Raw genomic sequence first — 20,629 nt, forward strand, 5'->3', positions numbered from 1 at the left:
TAATCCTATAACGCCTCCAAATCTTTTCTTTGGACATTATGGGCAATTTATCATGGCCAGTCCACCTAACCTGCACGTCTTTGGACTGTGGGAGGTAACCGGAGCACCCGGAGGAAACCCACGCAGACACGGGGAGAACGTGCAGATTCCGCACAGACAGTGACCTAGCAGGGAATCGAACCTGGGACACTGGCGCTGTGAAGCCCACAGTGCTAACCGCTGTGCTACCGTGCTGCCCACCTGCCATCCCCGCCTGGTCTGGCCTACATGTGACTCCGGACCCACAGCAATGTGGTTGACTCTTAAGCCCCCCTCTGAAATGGCCGAATAGCCGCTCCGCCCAAGTGCCATTAAGGATGGACATTAAATCCTGACCCAGCCAGCTTAGCCCAAAAAAACGCATACAAAAAAAGAATGCCCTTTTTTTTTTAACCATAGCCGCAGTCAGGGACTCCACAGTGCTCGCAGGAACTCAACCATTCACAGGGACGTTTGCGATAAATCAAGGGACTCCCATTGTCCTCGGAATGATGCCAGCTTGCTGAATGGGAATAATATTCAAAACTGTTGTGAGGGACCCTGCCTTTGCACCTAAAATCTGTTGTTTGAAGTTACGTAGGCTGATCAAAGTCGGTTAGGGGAGCTGGTGGCCTTGTGGTATTGCCATTGGATCAGTAATCCAGAGGTCTCAGACAAATGCGCCACGGTGGCATGGGACACCAGTTCGAACCTTACCACGGCAGCCAGTGGAATTGAAATCCGCTTAATAAAATCCAGAATCATAAAGCCAGTTTCAGTCATGGGGACCGTGAAAATCTCACCAATTGTCGTTAAATAAAATCCATCTGGTTCACTAATGTCCCCTTTAGGCAGGGAAATCTGCCGTCCCGCACCCCGGTCTGGCCTGTGAATCCAGAGCCCCCATCACACCCACACAGCAATGCCCCCTCGGAAATAGGCCCGAGTGAGAAGCTCAGTTCCGAGGGGCAGCTGGGGATGGGTGGAAAACGCTTGGGGTTATGGGAAGAATATGGCCTAGATTTGGACTTACAGAGGATGGTGCCAGGAGTGGGGGTGAGATAGGTTGGGGGCAGGGCCTTAGGACAGAGGTGGGGGAGATTTAATTACGGTGCATGAAATGATTTGGGGCCCAGGTGGAATGGCTAAGAACAGGTCCAGTTAGCCCTCACAGAAAGCCTGATAAACAGTGGGATAGATTTAAAACAATTTGGTGGAAGATTTGAGGTGGGCTGTGCGTGGAGTACATTTCTTTTTCACTCAGAGGGGGCGGGTGGGGGTTTGGAATTCACCGCTCCCAAGGCCCGGGAGAGGCAGAAACCCTTTTTATCCCACTTAAGAAAACAAGAAAATTCGGTCATGCAGTCGAGACGCCGGTAGCCACGGCAACCCACCATGGGCCTGTTTGACGTTATTCAGTTTGTGGAGAGGAGGAGGGAGCGTGAAGGGTTGTGAGGAACTTCCAATGTTTCTTGTCACCTCAGCAGTCAAAAACAAGATTTGATTTAATTTAATTTAATTCTATTGCAGAACAGGCGGTTTTCTGGGCAGGCCAGAGGGAGAGGGAGAGAAAGGGCAGTGGGGTCCTTTTTCCCGGGCCTGCAAAGGCCCAAGAGGCCCTGAATATCCCGTTGGAGCTCAGAAACCTGCAGCAAAGAGGAGTTAAACTCAGGGTCACGTCGGGGATTCTGGCGGTGCAAAAGGTTTTGGCATCGCGTGTTCAAGAACAAGGAGGAAAGGCCTTTATACCCACGTAACCAGGCGTGCCACATGCCGTCGACAGCAACCTCCCCGTTTCTTCGATCTTGGAGAGTCCGAAGTCACTGATCATAATCTTTGAGTCATCGAACGGCGAGGCGTACAACAAATTCTCGGGCTGAGAGGCAAGAGGCGATCATTAGATTTTTCGCTCCCCTCCCCACATTACCCAGCATTCCCCACATCCGTCAGTCGCCTCTCTCTCTCTCTCAGAGGTGCTGCAGCAGGCCACCATAGACCCCCAGTGGCGATGGGTGTCGTTTGCCATTCCTTCTCTCCGACGGGTTATTCAACATTTATTTTGAATGAGACCATAAGACATAGGAGCAGAATTAGGCCACTCGGCCCATCGAGTCAATCACGGCTGATATTTTTCTCATCCCCATTCTCCTGCCTTCTCCCCATAACCCCTGATCCCCTTATTAATCAAGAACTTATCTAACTCTGCCTTAAAGACACTCAGTGATTTGGCCTCCGCAGCCTTCTGCGGCAAAGTGTTCCACAGATGCGCCACACTCTGGCTGAAGAAATTCCTCCTCATCTCTGTTTTAAAGGATCGTCCCTTTAGTCTGAGATTGATGTCCTCTGGTTCCAGTTTTTCCTACAAGTGGAAACACCCTCTCCACGTCCGCTCAATCCAGGCCTCGCCTGGATAAGACCTCATGGTCTTATGTTGAAGGAGCCTTGGCTAGTGGCTGCAGTGCATCTTGGGCGAGTGTTTGGGAGTGTGGTTGGGGAGGGTTTAAGTAAGAATGTCGGGGGATGGGAACCTAAGCAGAGAGACATGGGAAAGAGAAAAAGGACAGTATCGAAAGAAAGAAGAGGAAAATGCAAAAACCGGTAGGCAGGGTAACCAAGGGCGAGAGGCAAAATAGGGCCACAGTACAAATAAAAATTAGGATGATTAAAAATGACAAAAAGCCAAACCTAAAGGCTTTGTATCTTAATGTATGAAGCATTCAGAATAAGGTAGACAAACTGACGGTGCAAATACAGGTAAATGGATATGATCTCATAGTCGTTCCGGAAACATGGCTACAAGGAGACCAAAACTGGTAACTTAATATGCAGGGTTATTTGACCTTTTCGAAAGGCAGGTGGGAAAGAAAGGTGGTGGGGTAGTACAGTTAATAAGAGATGAAATGAGGACAGTTGTAAGAGATTATCTAGACTCCGTGATCTTCTGCACTGTAAATTCTATGATAATCTATGATTGATTGGGGCAGCACGGTAGCATTCTGGACAGCACAGTTGCTTCACAGCTCCAGGGTCCCAGGTTCGATTCCGGCTTGGGTCACTGTCTGTGCAGAGTCTGCACATCCTCCCCGTGTGTGCGTGGGTTTCCTCCGGGTGCTCCGGTTTCCTCCCACAGTCCAAAGATGTGCAGGTTAGGTGGATTGGCCATGATAAATTGCCCTTAGTGTTCCAAATTGCCCTTATTGTTGGGTGGGGTTACTGGGTTATGGGGATAGGGTGGAGGTGTGACCTTGGGTAGGGTGCTCTTTCCAAGAGCCGGTGCAGACTCGATGGGCTGAATGGCCTCCTTCTGCACTGTAAATTCTATGATAATTCTATGATAATCTAGGACAAAGGTTCGGCACAACATCGTGGGCCAAAGGGCCTGTTCTGTGCTGTATTTTCTATGTTCTATGTTGAATCCATTTGGGTGGATGGAAAAAAAAGCAAGGAAAGAAGAGTAGCGCATAGACCCCCAAACAGGAACCAAACTGTAGGAAAGGGTATAAATCAACAAATAATAAGAGCACGTAAAAAGCATACAATAATTATGGGTGACTTTAATCTTCATGTTAATTGGGTTAAACAAGTGTGAAAGGGTAGCTACGACAACAAATTCATAAGAGTGCAGTAGTGATTGTCAAGCAATATGTCATGGAGCTGACCAGGGAACAGGCTATCTTGGATCTAGTAATGGCTAATGAGGCGGGTTTAATAAATTACCTCAGAATAAAGTAGGAAACAGTGATCATAACATGATAGTTTCACATTCATTTTGAGAGTGAGAAAGTTAGTTCGGAAACAAGTGTGTTTAACTTAAATAAAGGGAATTACAATGAAACGAGGGTAGAATTAGCTGGAGTGGACTGGGTGGATAGATTAGCAGGAAAGATAGTAAAGAAGCAGTGGCAGATATTTGAGGAGGTAAATCATGACTCTCAGCATAAATATATCCCAATGAAGAGTAGAATAAACCAACCATGGCTAACCAAGGAAGTTAAGGAGAGTATTAAGTTGGAAGAAAAAGCAGATAAGAAGGGGAAAGCCAGTGAATCGCCCCGAACACTGGGATAAATTCAGAATCCAACAAAGGAGGACTAAAAAGATAATAAAGAGAGAGAAAATAAACTACGAGGACAAACTCGCGAGGAATCTAAAAACGGACAATAAGTGCATCTTTAAATATATAAAAAGGAAGAGAGAGGTCAAACTGAACATAAGCCCCTTAGAAAACGAATCTGGGGAAACAGTTATGGGGACAAGGAAATGGCAAAGGAGTTAAACAGATATTTTGCATCAGTCTTTATGGTGGAAGATACTTCGAACATCCCATTGATGCTGAAGAATGCGGTGGGGAGGGAATTAAATACCATCACTAGAGAAGTAGGATTAGACAAACTAATGGTGCTAAGGGCAGATCCGTCCCCTGGCCCTGATGGCTGCATCCTAGGATCCCAAAAGAAATAGCTGCAGAGATAGTGGATGCATTGGTTATAATTTTCCAAAAATCCTTGGATTCTGGAGAAGTGCCAGAGGTTTGGAAAACTGCCAATGTGACACCTCTATTCAAAAAGGGAAGGGAGGTAAAAAGCAGGTTACTATTGGCCGATTAGCCTAACATCTACTATTTGGAAAATTGTTAAAATCAATCATTAAGGCAGTAATAGCAGCACATTTGGAAAATCATAATCTAATCAAAGTCAGCATTGCTTTATGAAAGGAAAATCGTGTCTGACTAATTTATCAGAGTTTTCGAAGAGGTCTAGACCAGAGTGGATAGAGGGAAACCAGTAGATGTGCTGTATTTGGACTTTCAGAAGGCGTTCGACAGAGTACTTCACAAAAGCCCACAGTGCTGGAGGTAGTATATTGGCATGGATAGAGAATTGGATAATGGGCAGGAGTGGGGACAAGGGGTTCTTTAAAAAAAAATTTTTTTTTAGAGTATCCAATTCATTTTTGTTTTTCAATTAAGGGGCAATTTAGCGTGGCCAATCCACCTAGCCTGCACATCTTTTGGGTTGTGGGGGCGAAACCCACGCAGACACGGGGAGAATGTGCAAACTCCACACAGACAGTGACCCAGAGCCGGGATCGAACCTGGGACCTCGGCGCCGTGAAAAGGATTCTTTTTCTGGTTGGCAACCCGTAACCAGTGGCATTCCACAGGGATCGGTGCTGGAACCCGCAACTTTTTACAATACATATCAGCGACGTGAGAGGAAGGAAGCGAATGTGCGGGAGCCAAAATCGCAGACGACACGAAAATAAGGCGCAAAGGCAAGTTACGAGAGCGATACAAACAGTTTGTGAAGAGATACTGAGAGGTGAAAATGTGACGTTGTTCATTTTGGAAGGAAGAACAAAAGAACAGAGTATTATTTAAATGGAGAAATATTGCAGAAAGCTGCAACACAAAGGGACTTGGGGGTACTTGTACACGAAACACAGAAAGCTAGCACACAGATACAGCAGGACATCAGGGAGGCTTATGGAATGTTGACCCTTAGTTCAAGGGGGTTGTAGTATAAGAGCCGGGAAGTCTTGCTGCAGCCGTACAAGGTTCTGCTGAGACCACATCTGGAGAACCGTGAGCAGTTTTGGCCCCCTTAATAAAGGAAAGATATTACTTCACTTGAGGCAATTCAGAGAGGGTATATTCGGAGGATCCCCATTATGGAGGGACTGCCTTATGAGCAAAGGTTTGACATGGGAATGTCACTTTAAGAAATGTTTGTCTGCTCAAGTGGCTGCAGTGATGTCAGAGTGTGGGTGGAGCTGAGCTCTGGCTCTGCTTTATAGTTTCGCTTTGAGGAAAAAAACGGGTGTGTCTGTGTTTTTTTAGTTTCGTTTCAGTGTTGGAGCTGCAGTCAGCCAAAGAAGGTGTAATTTTAATCTCTCTGCCATCTAAAGACCATCTCGAGATCATTTGGTGATTTCAGAGTGATAACTGTTCTCAGTAGTGGAATTAAACCTGATGTGCTTCTGTCAAAAGGGTTTTTGTCTTATGGATGTTAAAAGGAAAGTGTTGTATTCTTTGGGGGTTGTATTTGAATTGATGATTGCTAAGATGTTCACTGTATGTTTTAAAACTTGAGTTCATAGAATAAACATTGTTTTGCTTTTAAAAAAATACTTTTAGATTTCTGCTATACCACACCTGTAGAGTAGGCCGTGTGCTCCCCATACCACAATCTAGTAAAAGTTGTGGGTCAGGTGATCTCCATGATATACTTTGGAGTTCTCTAAACCCTGGCCCACAACAGGTTAAACAGGTTGGGACTGTACTCATTGGATTTTAAAAGAATGAGAGATAATCTATTGAAACATTCAGGATTCTTAAGGGGTTTGACAGGGTAAATGCTGAGGGGATGTTTCCCCTCACGGGAGATTCTAGGACCAAAGGGCAGAGTCTCGGAACAAAGGGGGGTCAATATGAGACTGAAATGAGGAGGAGTTTCTTCTTTCAGAGGGTTGTGAGTATTTGGAACTCCTGGTCACCGAGAGCTGTGTTGACAGAGTCCTCGTGTAAATTTAAGGCTGAGATAGATTCTTGATCAGTAGGGGAATTCAGGGTTAGGGGGAGAGGGCAGTGATGCGTTGGGTATTCTGGATCGCAAACAGGTCACCAACACTGGAAGTGGTGCAACTCTATTTTATTATAAGGTTAACTATATTAACATACTTGAACTGTGGGTAAATGCAATACCAGCTTTAACTGTTGACCCTTGCCTAGTCCTAACCAGGTGATGCACTCAGCACATGGTGAATGTCTGTGTTGCAGGCTGTGAGCTCTGTGCTCTGAGCTGGCTGCTACTCGAATGAGCGGGAACTCTCCTGTCCCCTGTCTTTACAGTGCGTGTGCTCTCACTGGTGATTGGCTGCGGTGTTGTGTATGCTGATTGGTCCCACTGCATGTCCATCAGTGTATGTGTATGTGTGTGTGTCTGCACCATAATAGGGCTGTTTAGCACAGGGCTAAATCGCTGGCTTTGAAAGCAGACCAAGGCAGGCCAGCAGCACGGTTCGATTCCCGTAACAGCCTCCCCGAACAGGCGCCGGAATGTGGCGACTAGGGGCTTTTCACAGTAACTTCATTTGAAGCCTACTTGTGACAATAAGCGATTTTCATTTTCATATACTGGTGTATATTATGACAGGCAGGAAGGTGGACGTACGGAATGTCATGATCCTGTTGAATTGCGGAATAGGCTCGAGGGGCGGAATGGCCCAACTCCTGGTCTTATTTCCTTTGGTCTTACGGTTGTCATGTGGGAGTACCTTTAAGAAATGGGTATTTATCAGCGATGTCAGAGAGTGGGTGGAGCTGGGCAGTCTGCCAGCTTTTTACTTTTGTTTTAGGCTCTTTGCTGCAGGGTGTGTTTTAGTTTTGATTTCAGTGTTGGAGCTGAAGCCAGACAGAGCAGGTGTACTGCTGTTCTCTCTGCCATGAAAAGACTATCTCTTGATCATTTGGTGAATTCAGAATTATAAATGTTCTCAGTTGTGATTGTAAACCTGATGTGCTTCTGTTAAAAGGTGGTTCTTTTGTCTTCTGGATGTTGTTTGGGAAGTTATTAAGGATTACATAGTGTTGTATTCTTTGGGGGTTGCTAAGTTATTCACTGTTTGTTTTGAAAAGGTTAACTTAGGATGGCAGCGAGGGAAATAGGGGGAGTCAAAGATGGAAGGGGAGCCACGGTTCGGAGTGCGACGAAAATAAACGAGGTATTCAAGGCCTTTTATGAAGAGCTGTACAGATCCCAGCCCCCAGCGGGGGAAGAGGGGATGAGACGATTCCTAGATCAGCTGAGATTCCCGAGGGTGGAGGAGCAAGAGGTGGCTGGTTTGGGGGCACCGATTGGGCTGGAGGAGCTGAGCAAGGGTTTGGGGAGCATGCAGGCGGGGAAGGCCCCGGGACCGGACGGATTCCCGGTGGCGTTCTACAGGAAGTACGCAGACCTGTTGGCCCCACTACTGGTGAGGACCTTTAATGAGGCAAGAGAGGAGGGGACCCTGCCCCCGACAATGTCGGAAGCGACAATTTCTTTGATCCTAAAGCGGGACAAGGACCCACTGCAATGTGGATCGTACAGGCCGATCTCGCTCCTCAATGTGGATGCAAAGTTGCTGGCAAAAGTGCTGGCCACGAGGATCGAGGACTGTGTCCCGGGGGTAATCCACGAGGACCAGACGGGATTTGTAAAGGGCAGGCAACTAAACACCAATGTGCAGCAGCTCTTAAACGTGATAATGATGCCATCGGAGGAGGGAGAGGCGGAGATAGTGGCAGCTATGGATGCGGAGAAGGCCTTTGACTGAGCAGAGTGGGAGTACCTCTGGGAGGCGCTGCGTAGGTTTGGGTTCGGGGTAGGGTTTATCAATTGGGTTAAGCTCCTTTACAGAGCCCCGATGGCGAGTGTAGTGACGAACCGGCGGAGGTCGGAGTACTTCGACTGTACTGAGGGACGAGGCAGGGGTGCCCCCTGTCCCCCCTGTTGTTCGCATTGGCGATCGAACCATTGGCCATGTCATTGAGGGAGTCTAATAAATGGAGGGGGGGTGGTCCGAGGGGGAGAAGAGCATCGGGTGTCGCTATATGCGGATGACCTGTTGCTGTACGTGGTGGATCCAATGGAGGGGATGGTGGAGGTCATGCAGACTCTAAGGGAGTTTGGGGAGTTTTCGGGCTATAAGCTCAATGTAGGGAAGAGTGAGCTCTTTGTATTACAGGTGGGGGACCAAGAAAGAGGGATAGGGGACCTACCGCTGAGGAGGGCGGAGGGGAGCTTTCGGTATCTGGGGATCGAGATAGCCAGGAGTTGGGGGACCCTACATAAACTGAATCTGACGAGGTTGGTGGAGCAAATGGAGGAGGATTTCAAAAGATGGGACATGTTACCGCTCTCGCTGGCGGGTAGAGTGCAGTCGGTCAAAATGGTGGTCCTTCCGAGGTTTCTGTTTGTGTTTCAGTGCCTTCCCATCATGATCACTAAGGCCTTTTTTAAGAGAGTCGGCAGGAGTATTATGGGGTTTGTGTGGGCGAATAAGACCCCGAGAGTAAGGAGAGGGTTCCTGGAACGCAGTAGGGACCGAGGAGGGTTGGCGCTGCCAAACCTGGGGAGCTACTACTGGGCAGCAAATGTGGCGATGATCCGCAAGTGGGTTATGGAGGGAGAGGGGGCGGCATGGAAGAGGATGGGGATGGCGTCCTGTAAAGGAACGAGCCTGGGGGCGTTGGTGACGGCACCGCTGCCGCTCTCGCCGACAAAGTATACCACGAGCCCGGTGGTGGCGGCAACGCTAAGGATCTGGGGCCAGTGGAGACGGCACCGGGGTGCAATGGGAGCATCGGTGTGGTCCCCGATCAGGGGTAACCACCGGTTTGTCCCGGGGAAGATGGACGGGGGGTTCCAGAGCTGGCATCGGGCGGGGATTGGAAGAATGGGGGACCTGTTCATCGACGGGACATTTGCGAGCCTAGGGGTACTGGAGAAGTTCGAGTTACCCCCGGGAAATGCCTTTAGATATATGCAGGTGAGGGCTTTTGTGAGGCAACAGGTGAGGGAATTCCCGTTGCTCCCGGCACAAGAAGTTCAAGATAGGGTGATCGCGGGTGTATGGGTCGGGGAGGGGAAGGTGTCGGAAATACACCAGGAGTTGAAAGAAGAGGGGGAAGTGCTGGTAGAAGAGTTGAAGGGTAAATGGGAGGAGGAGCTGGGGGAGGAGATCGAGGAAGGTCTGTGGGCTGATGCCCTGGGTAGGGTTAATACCTCCTCCTCGTGTGCCAGGCTCAGCCTGATACAATTTAAGGTGTCCACAGAGCGCACTTGACAGGGGCGAGGTTGAGTAGGTTCTTTGGGGTAGAGGACAGATGTGGAAGGTGCTCAGGGAGCCCGGCGAACCATGTCCATATGTTTTGGTCATGCCCGGCACTGGAGGGGTTCTGGAGAGGACTGGTGGGAGCAATATCTCAGGTGGTGAAAGTCCGGGTCAAGCCAAGCTGGGGGCTAGCAATATTTGGAGTAGTAGACGAACCGGGAGTGCAGGAGGCGAAAGAGGCCGGCATTCTGGCCTTTGTGTCCCTAGTAGCCCGGCGAAGGATCTTGCTAATGTGGAAGGAGGCGAAGCCCCCCAGCCTGGAGGCCTGGATAAATGATATGGCTGGGTTCATAAAGTTGGAGAGGATTAAGTTTGCCTTGAGAGGGTCTGCGCAGGGGTTTTACAGGCGGTGGCAACCGTTCCTAGACTATCTCGCGGAGCGTTAGAGGAAGGTCGGTCAGCAGCAGCAGCAACCTTGGGGGGAATGGGTGGGTGGAGGGGATGTCCTGGGAGAGGGGGCGGGGGGGGGGGGGGGAGGGGGGACTGCCTGGGAGGGTGGATGAGCAAGAGATAACATGAAGGGTTGGGGAAACTGGCACGTACGGGTGAGGGCCAGTGTACAAAGCTGTGTAAATATATCATTTTGCCATGTATATATCTTACTCTGCGCAATTTCTCGTTTTTTTTTGTTTCGAGGGGGGGGGGGGGGTTATTGTTTGTAAGGGAGAAAAATTGTGTTAAAAAACTTTAATAAATATTTTTTTTTTTAAAAGAAAAGGTTAACTTGAATTCATAGAATAAACATTGTTTTGCGGTGCGTCGGTGGGTGGGGGGAGTGGGTGTTGAAGGTGGGGGTTAGTGAGTCAATCGAGCGGGGGGGAGGGAGCTGCTTTGTCCTGGATGGTGTCGAGCTTCTCGAGTGTTGTCGGAGCCGCGCTCATCCAGGCGAGTGGGAGAGTCCATCACACTCCTGACTTGTGTCCTTGTAGATGGTGGACAGGCTTTGGGGGGAGTCAGGAGGTGAGTTACTCTCCGCAGGATTCCCAGCCTCTGACCTGCTCCGGTAGCCACAGTATTTATACGGCTGGGTCCAGTTCAGTTTCTGATCAATGGTAACCACCCAGGATATTTTTTTAAAATTTAGAGTATCCAATTCATTTTTTCCAATTAAAGGGCAATTTAGCGTGGCCAATCCACCTACCCTGCACATCTTTTGGGTTGTGGGGGTGAAACCCACGCAGACACGGGGAGAATGGGCAAATTCCACATGGACAGTGACCCAGAGCCGGGATTGAACCTGGGACCTCAGCGCCGTGAGGCAGCAGGGCTAACCCACTGCGCCACCCTGCTGCCCTGGGATGTTGATAGTGGGGGGATTCAGTGATGGCGATGTTGGAGAATGTCAAGGGGAGATGGTTTAAACCTCACTTGTTGTAGCTGGAGAAGACTCCACACTCAGGCCCGACTGCAGAGACGCCGGATCGCTCCCACCCTGCTGAAGGCTGTTTGACGACCCTCACCCACCGAGTAGTCCCTCCCCCTCGCGCCATTCCGGAGTGCCTACCTTGAGGTCCCTGTGGACGATGCCCAGCTGGTGAAGGTAATTGACAGCGTCTAGGACTTGCTGGATAAGCTTGCTGGCATCTCTCTCTGTGTAAAACCCACGTTCAATGATGCGGTTAAACAGCTCACCGCCCGATACCCTGTGAATAAATAGCAACCCTAAGAGTATGACATTGAGCAGTATAGCTGACTGACCTTGTCCCCCTCCGCCTCTCTCTCTCTCTCTCTTTCTATACATACAGTATTTTGACATGGTTATGAAATGAACTCTCATTCAAGATCTGTAAATCCCCTCAAGTGGTCAATCAGTTGTAAAAACAAACATCTACAGCAGATCATTCTTCAATAACCTCTTAAGAACTGTCAATCAAACCGTGGACACAGTATCTCCCTCCCCAACAACCCCCCCCCCCCCAACTCTCCCCCACAATCCCTTAGCTTCTCCACTCAGCTAAGTGTTTCTGGAGCTTCAAAGCCAAATCAAGCATTCATAATGGGCTCAGCTGTCAAGACCCAGCATTGTAGCTCCAGTGAGCATTTATGGTTCACGGTGCCTTAGAGGAGTCGTGAGCTATGGTGGAGGGGGATGGTGTGGGGATGGAAACAGGTATTAGTGGCAGAGCACTTATTTCAAGAGAGGGAACCAAAAATAAGCACTGTCTCCTGCTCCAAAAATTATTTCATTGACAGGAAAAAGATGCTCTTGCAGTTTCAAAAGTTGAATTGTAAGTTAGATAGGTCTTTGTTGCTGTGATTGATGAGAAGGCTTTGTCCTGCAAAGTAGAGTTGATCAGCTGCGTATAAGTGTTCAGATGCCGTAGAGCATTTTTCACACTGGGAGAAGGGCTATTATGCATTCAAGACTGAAGAAAAGGGTGCTCACAAAAACCTCTCTACAGCACGCCTTCAGAGAAAAAAGTCACAGACACATGCTCCTGGGATGTATTGTTTGACAGGCCACCTGGTGTAACTTAGAAGAAAAAGTTGTCTTTTCTTGCAGTCTCAATTGGCTCCATTGTCCATCAGCTGGAATGGGTTATTTATAGCCCCTATAAGCCATGGGCTGGTTTAGCACAGGGCTAGAGAGCTGGATTTTAAAGCAGACCAAGGCAGGCCAGCAGCGCGGGTTCAATTCCCGTACCAGCCTCCCCGAACAGGCGCCGGAATGTGGCGACTAGGGGCTTTTGACAGGAACTTCATTTGAAGCCGACTTGTGTGTTTTTTACTTTTAAAAAGTGCTGTGTTCACACTATGATTGACAGTTTAAATAGGTAATTAATAGATTGTGTGTCTTCTATGTGGATTCTGAATAATTGTGTGTTTGCCTTTACACCTGATTGATTATTTGAGTGGATTTATTGTTTCTGAACGGGTTTCCTGAATGAGAGATTTTTTTAGTAGTAAGTGTGTTTAAATTGAGAGGGGCAAGGTGAATCATGGAGGTAGATAAGGAATATGAGGGGCGCAAAGTGGACAGGGGGGTACGATGGGGTGTGAAGGGGACATGGGGGCATGTGCAGAGAGGGGGTGTTAAGAGGTGTGGGTTTGAGGCCCTGGCATTCACCGTTAACACTGGGCTGACGTCCTAGTAAAAGGAGGCAGCACAGCGGCCTACAGGCCTCAGAACCAGCCTACCTCGTCGGTGCATCCAGCCTATCGCGAGAGATGCCAGGTTGACACCCCCTCTCCCCATATCGTCCAACAGCGTGGCTCAATGGGAGGCGGTGCTTTCTAAAGAAGATGGGCTTGCCGGACCGGAAGATTTCTCAACTTGATATTCCTGCCTCCTTGATGAAAATCCAAACCTTCGTTTGTCAGGCTGTCTCTGCCTGTCCCTCACTCTCAGCCTCTCTCTCTCTCTTAGTCTCTCTGACTCTCTCTCTCTTTGTCTCTGTCTGCCTCTCTGTCTCTCGTCTGCCTCGCACTCCCTGTCTCTCTCTCTGTCCCTCCCCATTTCTGTGTCTCTATCTCTTTCGCAGTATGGCTCTGTCTTTCTCTCTGTCACTCTCTCTCTTTTTGTCTCTCTCCATCGCTCTATCTGACTCTTCCTATGTCCTTCCCTCTCTCTCAAGTCTGTGTCTCTCCCTCTATCCTCTCTCTCTCTCGTTCGCTCTCTCAGTTTTGCTGTTTGTCCCGCTTTCTTTCTCCCTCTCTCACTCTGTCTCTCCGTTTCTCAGTCTCGCTCTCTCTTATTCCCCCTGTCTCTTTTTCCCCCTCTCTGTCTCTGTCCCTCCTCTCGTTCTCTCTCCTTAACTTTCACTCTCTGTTTCTCCTCCCCCCCCTCCCCCCCACCCGCTCCCCACTCTCTCCCCTTTGCTCTCATTCTACCTAAGTCCGTGGCCTGTGGACCACACATGTTGCTGGATTACTTACAGTTCCATGATGAGGTACAGATGGCTGGGGCTTTCGTACACCTTTTGAAGAGAGACGATATTCTCATGTTTGATCCTGAAAAAGGAAACATTTTCACAACACTGAGAGTAGGCCGGTCCTTGGGAGCGAGTCCGTCCGTCCGTCCATCCATCCATCCATCCATCTCCAGGCAACATCAGGTATTCACCAGGCAGCATGAGGCCTGTTCGTCAGTCGTTAGGCCTGCTCACCGGTTGCCGGGCAACATCAGACCTATATTCATTGGTCAGCAAGGCAGCATGACGCCTAACGGCAGGCTGCCAGGCAAATTCAGGCCTACTCGATGGTCGCCAGCAACCTGAGGCCTACCCACCAGGCATTCATGAAGTCAACTCGACAGTCACCAGGCATCCGTGAGACTTACCGGCCAGCCATTTGGCATCATCATCAGGCATCGCCATCAGGCCTACTCACCTGTCACCAGAAAGCCTGAGGCCTACCCGCCAGTTGCCAGGCAACATCAGGAAACCAACCGGTTGCCAGGTGTGGCAGCATGACCCCTTTAAGGGGGCGGGCTTGGAGGACCTCGTGACTAGCCAATGGGGAGTTTCGTGGGGCACTGGGAGCAGGACTTGGGGCAGAGTGAACCCCGGAGCCAAAGTGACCAGACCTGTTACTTACCTTGCCTTTCATTGATAAACCCCTTTCTTAACAACTGGAAGCCTCCAGTGTACGTATCGAACCACCACATTGGCGACGAGGATAAAAGGTTGCCCACAACCTGCCATATTTTGTGATTTGAGGGAGGGGGAGGAAGGAGCAATTGGAAAAGGAAAGAAGGACCAACAAGAATTGGAAATCATTGAAGCGTGGAAATGCCTATCATTGGTAAAAAGGGTTTGAGGATTGGAGGCAGTTCAGCAAATTGCTGTTTTTGTCTACCGCGAACGAGGTTGTGATCATAGAATCACAGAATTAACAGTGCAGAAGGAGGCCATTCGGCCCATCAAGTCTGCACCGGCCCTTGGAAAGAGCACCTTACCTAAGCCCACACCTCCACCCTTTCCCCACACCTCCACCCTATCCTCCTAACCCCACCATCTTTTATTGGCCACTAAGGGCAATTTAGCAGGCCAATCCACCTCACCTGCACACCTTTAGACTGTGGGAGGAAACGGGAGCACCCGGAGGAAACCCACGCAGACACAGGGAGAACATAAGAACATAAGAACTCGGAGCAGGAGTAGGCCATCTGGCCCCTCGAGCCTGCTCCACCATTCAATGAGATCATGGCTGATCTTTTGTGGACTCAGCTACACTTTCTGGCCCGAACACCATAACCCTTAATCCCTTTATTCTTCAAAAAACTATCTATCTTTATCTTGAAAACATTTAATGAAGGAGCCTCTACTGCTTCACTGGGCAAGGAATGCCATAGATTCACAACCCTTTGGGTGAAGAAGTTCCTCCTAAACTCAGTCCTAAATCTACTTCCCCTTACTTTGAGGCTATGCCCCCTAGTTCTGCTTTCACCCGCCAGTGGAACCAACCTGCCCGCATCTATCCTATCTATTCCCTTCATAATCTTATATGTTTCTATAAGATCCCCCCTCATCCTTCTAAATTCCAACGAGTACAGTCCCAGTCTACTCAACCTCTCCTCGTAATCCAACCCCTTCAGTTCTGGGATTAACCTAGTGAATCTCCTCTGCACACCCTCCAGTGCCAGTACATCCTTTCTCAAGTAAGGAAACCAAAATTGAACACAATACTCCAGGTGTGGCCTCACTAACACCTTATACAATTGCAGCATAACCTCCCTAGTCTTAAACTCCATCCCTCTAGCAATGAAGGACAAAATTCCATTTGCCTTCTTAATCACCTGTTGCACCTGTAAACCAACTTTTTGCGACTCATGCACTAGCACACCCAGGTCTCTCTGCACAGCAGCATGTTTTAATATTTTATCATTTAAATAATAATTCCTTTTGCTGTTATTCCTACCAAAATGGATAACCTCACATTTGTCAACATTGTATTCCATCTGCCAGACCCTAGCCCATTCACTTAGCCTATCCAAATCCCTCTGCAGACTTCCAGTATCCTCTGCACTTTTTGCTTTACCACTCATCTTAGAGTCGTCTGCTAACTTGGACACATTGCCCTTGGACCCCAACTCCAAATCATCTATGTAAATTGTGAACAATTGTGGGCCCAACACTGATCCCTGAGGGACACCACTAGCTACTGATTGCCAACCAGGGAAACACCCATTATTCCCCACTCTTTGCTTTCTATTAATTAACCAATCCTCTATCCATGCTACTACTTTCCCCTTAATGCCATGCATCTTTATCTTATGCAGCAACCTTTTGTGTGGCACCTTGTCAAAGGCTTTCTGGAAATCCAGATATACTACATCCATTGGCTCCCTGTTATCTACCGCACTGTTAATGTCCTCAAAAAATTCCACTAAATTAGTTAGGCATAACCTGCCCTTTATGAACCCATGCTGCGTCTGCCCAATGGGACAATTTCCATCCAGATGCCTCGATATTTCTTCCTTGATGATAGATTCCAGCATCTTCCCTACTACTGAAGTTAAGCTCACTGGCCTATAATTACCCGCTTTCTGCCTACCTCCTTTTTTAAACAGTGGTGTCACGTTTGCTCATTTCCAATCCGCCGGGACCACCCCTGAGTCTAGTGAATTTTGGTAAATTATCGCTGGTGCATTTGCAATTTCCCTAGCCATCTCTTTTAGCACTCTGGGATGCATTCTATCAGGGTCAGGAGACTTGTCTACCTTTGGCCCCATTAGCTTGCCCATCACTACCTCCTTGGTGATAACAATCCTCTCAAGGTCCTCACCTGTCATCGCCTCATTTCCATCAGTCACTGGCATGTTATTTGTGTCTTCCACTGTGAAGACCGACCCAAAAAACCTGTTCAGTTCCTCAGCCATTTCCTCATCCCCCATTATTAAATCTCCCTTTTCATCCTCTAAAGGACCAATATTTACCTTAGCCACTCTTTTTTGTTTTATATATTTGTAGAAGCTTTTACTATCTGTTTTTATGTTCTGAGCAAGTTTACTCTCATAATCTCTTCGTTATAGCTTTTTTAGCAGCTTTCTGTTGCCCCCTAAATATTTCCCAGTCGTCTAGTCTCCCACTAATCTTTGCTACTTTGTATGTTTTTTCCTTCAATTTGATACTCTCCCTTATTTCCTTAGATATCCACGGTCGATTTTCCCTCTTTCTACCGTCCTTCCTTTTTGTTGGTAAACCTTTGCTGAGCACTGTGAAAAATCGCTTGGAAGGTTCTCCACTGTTCCTCAACTGTTTCACCATAAAGTCTTTGCTCCCAGTCTACCGTAGCTAGTTCTTCTCTCATCCCATTGTAATCTCCTTTGTTTAAGCACAAACACTAGTGTTTGATTTGACCTTCTCACCCCCCATCTGTATTTTAAATTCCACCATATTGTGATCGCTCCTTCCGAGAGGATCCCTAACTATGAGATCCTGAATCAATCCTGTCTCATTACACAGGACCAGATCTAGGACCGCTTGTTTCCTCGTAGGTTCCATTACATACTGTTCGAGGAAACTATCGCGGATACATTCTATAAACTCCTCCTCAAGGCTGCCTTGACCGACCTGGTTAAACCAATCGACATGTAGATTAAAATCCCCCATGATAACTGCTGTACCATTTCTACATGCATCAGTTATTTCTTTGTTTATTGCCTGCCCCACCATAATGTTACTATTTGGTGGCCTATAGACTACTCTTATCAGTGACCTTTTCGCCTTACTATTCTTGATTTCCACCCAACTGGATTCGACCTTATCCTCCATAGCACCGATGTCATCCCTTACTATTGCCCGGATGTCATCCTTAATTAACAGAGCTACACCACCTCCCTTACCATGCACTCTGTCCTTCTGAATAGTTTGATACCCTCGGATATTTAACTCCCAGTCGTGACCATCCTTTAACCATGTTTCAGTAATGGCCACTAAATCATAGTCATTCACGATGATTTGCGCCATCAACTCATTTACCTTATTCCGAATACTACGGGCATTCAGGTAAAGTACACTTATGTTGTTTTTTTTACCTCTGTTCTGAATCTTAACACCTCGATCAGTAACCTCTCCTAAATTATATTTCCTCTTAACTTTTCTCCTAATTGTCCTTGTCGTTGAACCCATATCTTCATGTAACAACCTACCGTGTCGCTTACCATTAATGTTTTTACTTCCAGTTTTATTCCTTTTAGTATTCCTGGTCTTATTCACTGAGCTCCCCTCAGTCACTGTACCTTGTACTGTCGCCCTTTTTGATTTTTGACAATGGCTTCTCTGCCTTACACTTTCCCCCTTACTGCCTTTTGTTTCTGTCCCTGTTTTACTACCTTCCAACTTCCTGCATCGGTTCCCACCCCCCTGCCACATTAGTTTAAACTCTCCCCAACAGCTCTAGCAAACACATCCCCCAGGACATCGGTTCCAGTCCTGCCCAGGTGCAGACCGTCCGGTTTGTACTGGTCCCATCCCCCCCAGAACCGGTTCCAATGGCCCCAGGAATTTGAATTCCTCCCTCTTGCACCATCTCTCGAGCCACGCATTCATCCTATCTATCCTGACATTCCTACTCTGACTAGCGCGTGGCACTAGTAGCAATCCTGAGATTACTACCTTTGAGGTCCTACTTTTTAGTTTAACTCCTAACTCCCTGAATTCAGCTTGTAGGACCTCATCACGTTTTTTTACCTATATCGTTGGTGCCCATGTGCACCACGACAGCTGGCTGTTCACCCTCCACCCCCAGAATGTCCTGCAGCTGCTCCGAGACATCCTTGACCCTTGCACCAGGGAGGCAACATACCATCCTGGAGTCTCGATTGCGTCCGCAGAACCGCCTACGATGAGTCCCCTATCACTATAGCCCTGCCATTCTTCTTCCTGCCCAGCTGCGCAGCAGAGCCAGCCACGGTGCCATGAACCTGGCTGCTGCTGCCTTCCCCTGGTGAGCCATCTCCCTCAACAGTATCCAAAGCGGTATATCTGTTTTGGAGGGAGATGACCGCAGGGGACATCTGCACTGCCTTCCTACTCTTGCTCTGTCTTTTGATCACCCATTTTCTATCTCCCTCAGTACAACTCGCAAAATGTGCTATCCACGACGTCCTCAGCATCGCGGATGCTCCAAAGTGAGTCCATCCGCAGCTCCAGAGACGTCAAGCGGTCTAACAGGAGCTGCAACTGGACACACTTCTTGCACGTGAAGGAACCAGGGACAGTGGACGTGTCCCTGAGCTCCCACATCGCACAGGAGGAGCATGGCACGGGTCTGGGATCTCCTGCCATGTCTTAAACCTTCGGTTAACTTCAACAACTACAATTTCCCCCCCCCCCAAAAAAAAACAACGAAGAAAAATTAAATAAATATACCAATGAAAAGAAAAAGAAAATAGAAAAGCTACTTACCAGCCACTTACCAGGGTTAAAAAGCACCTCCTCCCCACCCAGCTTCGAATTCCCACCTAGATTCAAATTCCCAAACTCACTCTTTGCTGTCTCACTCTGGCTCACTGGGAGAACGTGCAGACTCTGCAGTGACCCAAGCCCGGAATTGAACCTGGGACCCTGGAGCTGTGGAGCAACTGTGCTGACCACTGTGCTACCGTGCTGCCCTTACCGTGATACCTCTAACAGTTTACGGGCCCAAACGTTTAATCCGATTCGGAACCTCACGTCCCCAGAGGCACCTTTCACCAGGTAGTGAAATTGGTCAAAGACCATTTCAACCCAAGGCCTTTGATTATCCTCCAACATTATAAGTGTAACTCCGCAGTGAGGGAGCAGGAAGTCTGTCCCAGCCAGGGACACAGCCAGGCTTCAACAGTTCGCTGAGCATCGCGGGTTCGGGACCGCGCTTAGTGACATGTTGCGTGACCGACTGGTTTGTGGGATCCTTAATACCCAGAAGAAGCTTCTGGAGGAGACCACCCAGGGCAGATGAAGATGAGGATGCTGGCACACAGCTACCTCTGGTGGTCAGGCATAGATAGAAGCCATTGAAGAATTGGTACAACAGTGCTACCCTTGCCAAGTACAGCAGTCAGAGATGTTTACAGCATGGAAACAGGCCCTTCGGCCCAGCTTGTCCATGCCACCCGGTTTCTATCACTAAGCTAGTCCCACTTGCCCGCAACAGGCCCATTTCCCTCTATTCCCACCCTGCCCATGTAACTGTCTAACTGTTTTTTAAAGGAAAAAATTGTACCCGCCTCTACCACTGCCTCTGGCAGCCCGTTCCAGACACTCACTACCCTCTGTGTGAAGAGATTTCCCCTCTGGTCTCTTTTGTGTCTCTCCCCGTTCACCTTAAACCTCTGCCCTCTAGCTCTAGACTCCTCTACCTTTGGGAAAAGATGTTGACTATTTACCTTATCGATGCTCCTCATTGTTTTATAGACCTCTATAAGTTCACCCATAAACCTCCTACGCTCCAGGGAACAAAGTCCCAGCCTATCCAGCCTCTCCTTATAGCTCAGACCATCAAGCCCTGGTAGCATCCTCGTCAATCTCTTCTGCACTCTTTCTAGTTTAACAATATCCTTCCTGTAAAAGGGTGACCAGAACTGAACACAGTATTCCATGTGTGGTCTTACTAATGTCTTGTACAACTTCAACACGACGTCCCAACTCCTGTATTCAATATTCTGACCAATAAAACCTAGCATGCTAAATGCTTTCTTCCCTTCCTCGATTGGCCACTGTCCATCCTTGGGGAGTGGGCGGCTTGCCCACGGATCCAGGCCCACGTTGGCCAAGCGAGCCCTTTCATAGGCCAGATGTTTCTAGTTTCG

The 20,629-nt window shown here is 48.3% G+C and overlaps 1 protein-coding gene across 1 annotated transcript in view; it reads right to left on the reverse strand.

Annotated features, from left to right (window-relative positions):
- The window catches only part of LOC140398917 (calcium/calmodulin-dependent protein kinase type 1-like), a 56,981-nt gene that overhangs the window by 28,132 nt on the left and 8,220 nt on the right, over positions 1-20,629 (reverse strand). Inside the window, exons 2-4 of the mRNA XM_072487905.1 lie at positions 13,771-13,845; positions 11,399-11,537; positions 1,768-1,894 (exon numbers count right to left, since the gene is read on the reverse strand). Coding sequence (XP_072344006.1) covers positions 1,768-1,894; positions 11,399-11,537; positions 13,771-13,845 — 341 coding nt within the window. The remainder of the gene's footprint in view (positions 1-1,767; positions 1,895-11,398; positions 11,538-13,770; positions 13,846-20,629) is intronic.

This window comes from Scyliorhinus torazame, chromosome 22, assembly GCF_047496885.1.
Source record: "Scyliorhinus torazame isolate Kashiwa2021f chromosome 22, sScyTor2.1, whole genome shotgun sequence".
Lineage (NCBI taxonomy): Eukaryota > Metazoa > Chordata > Chondrichthyes > Carcharhiniformes > Scyliorhinidae > Scyliorhinus > Scyliorhinus torazame.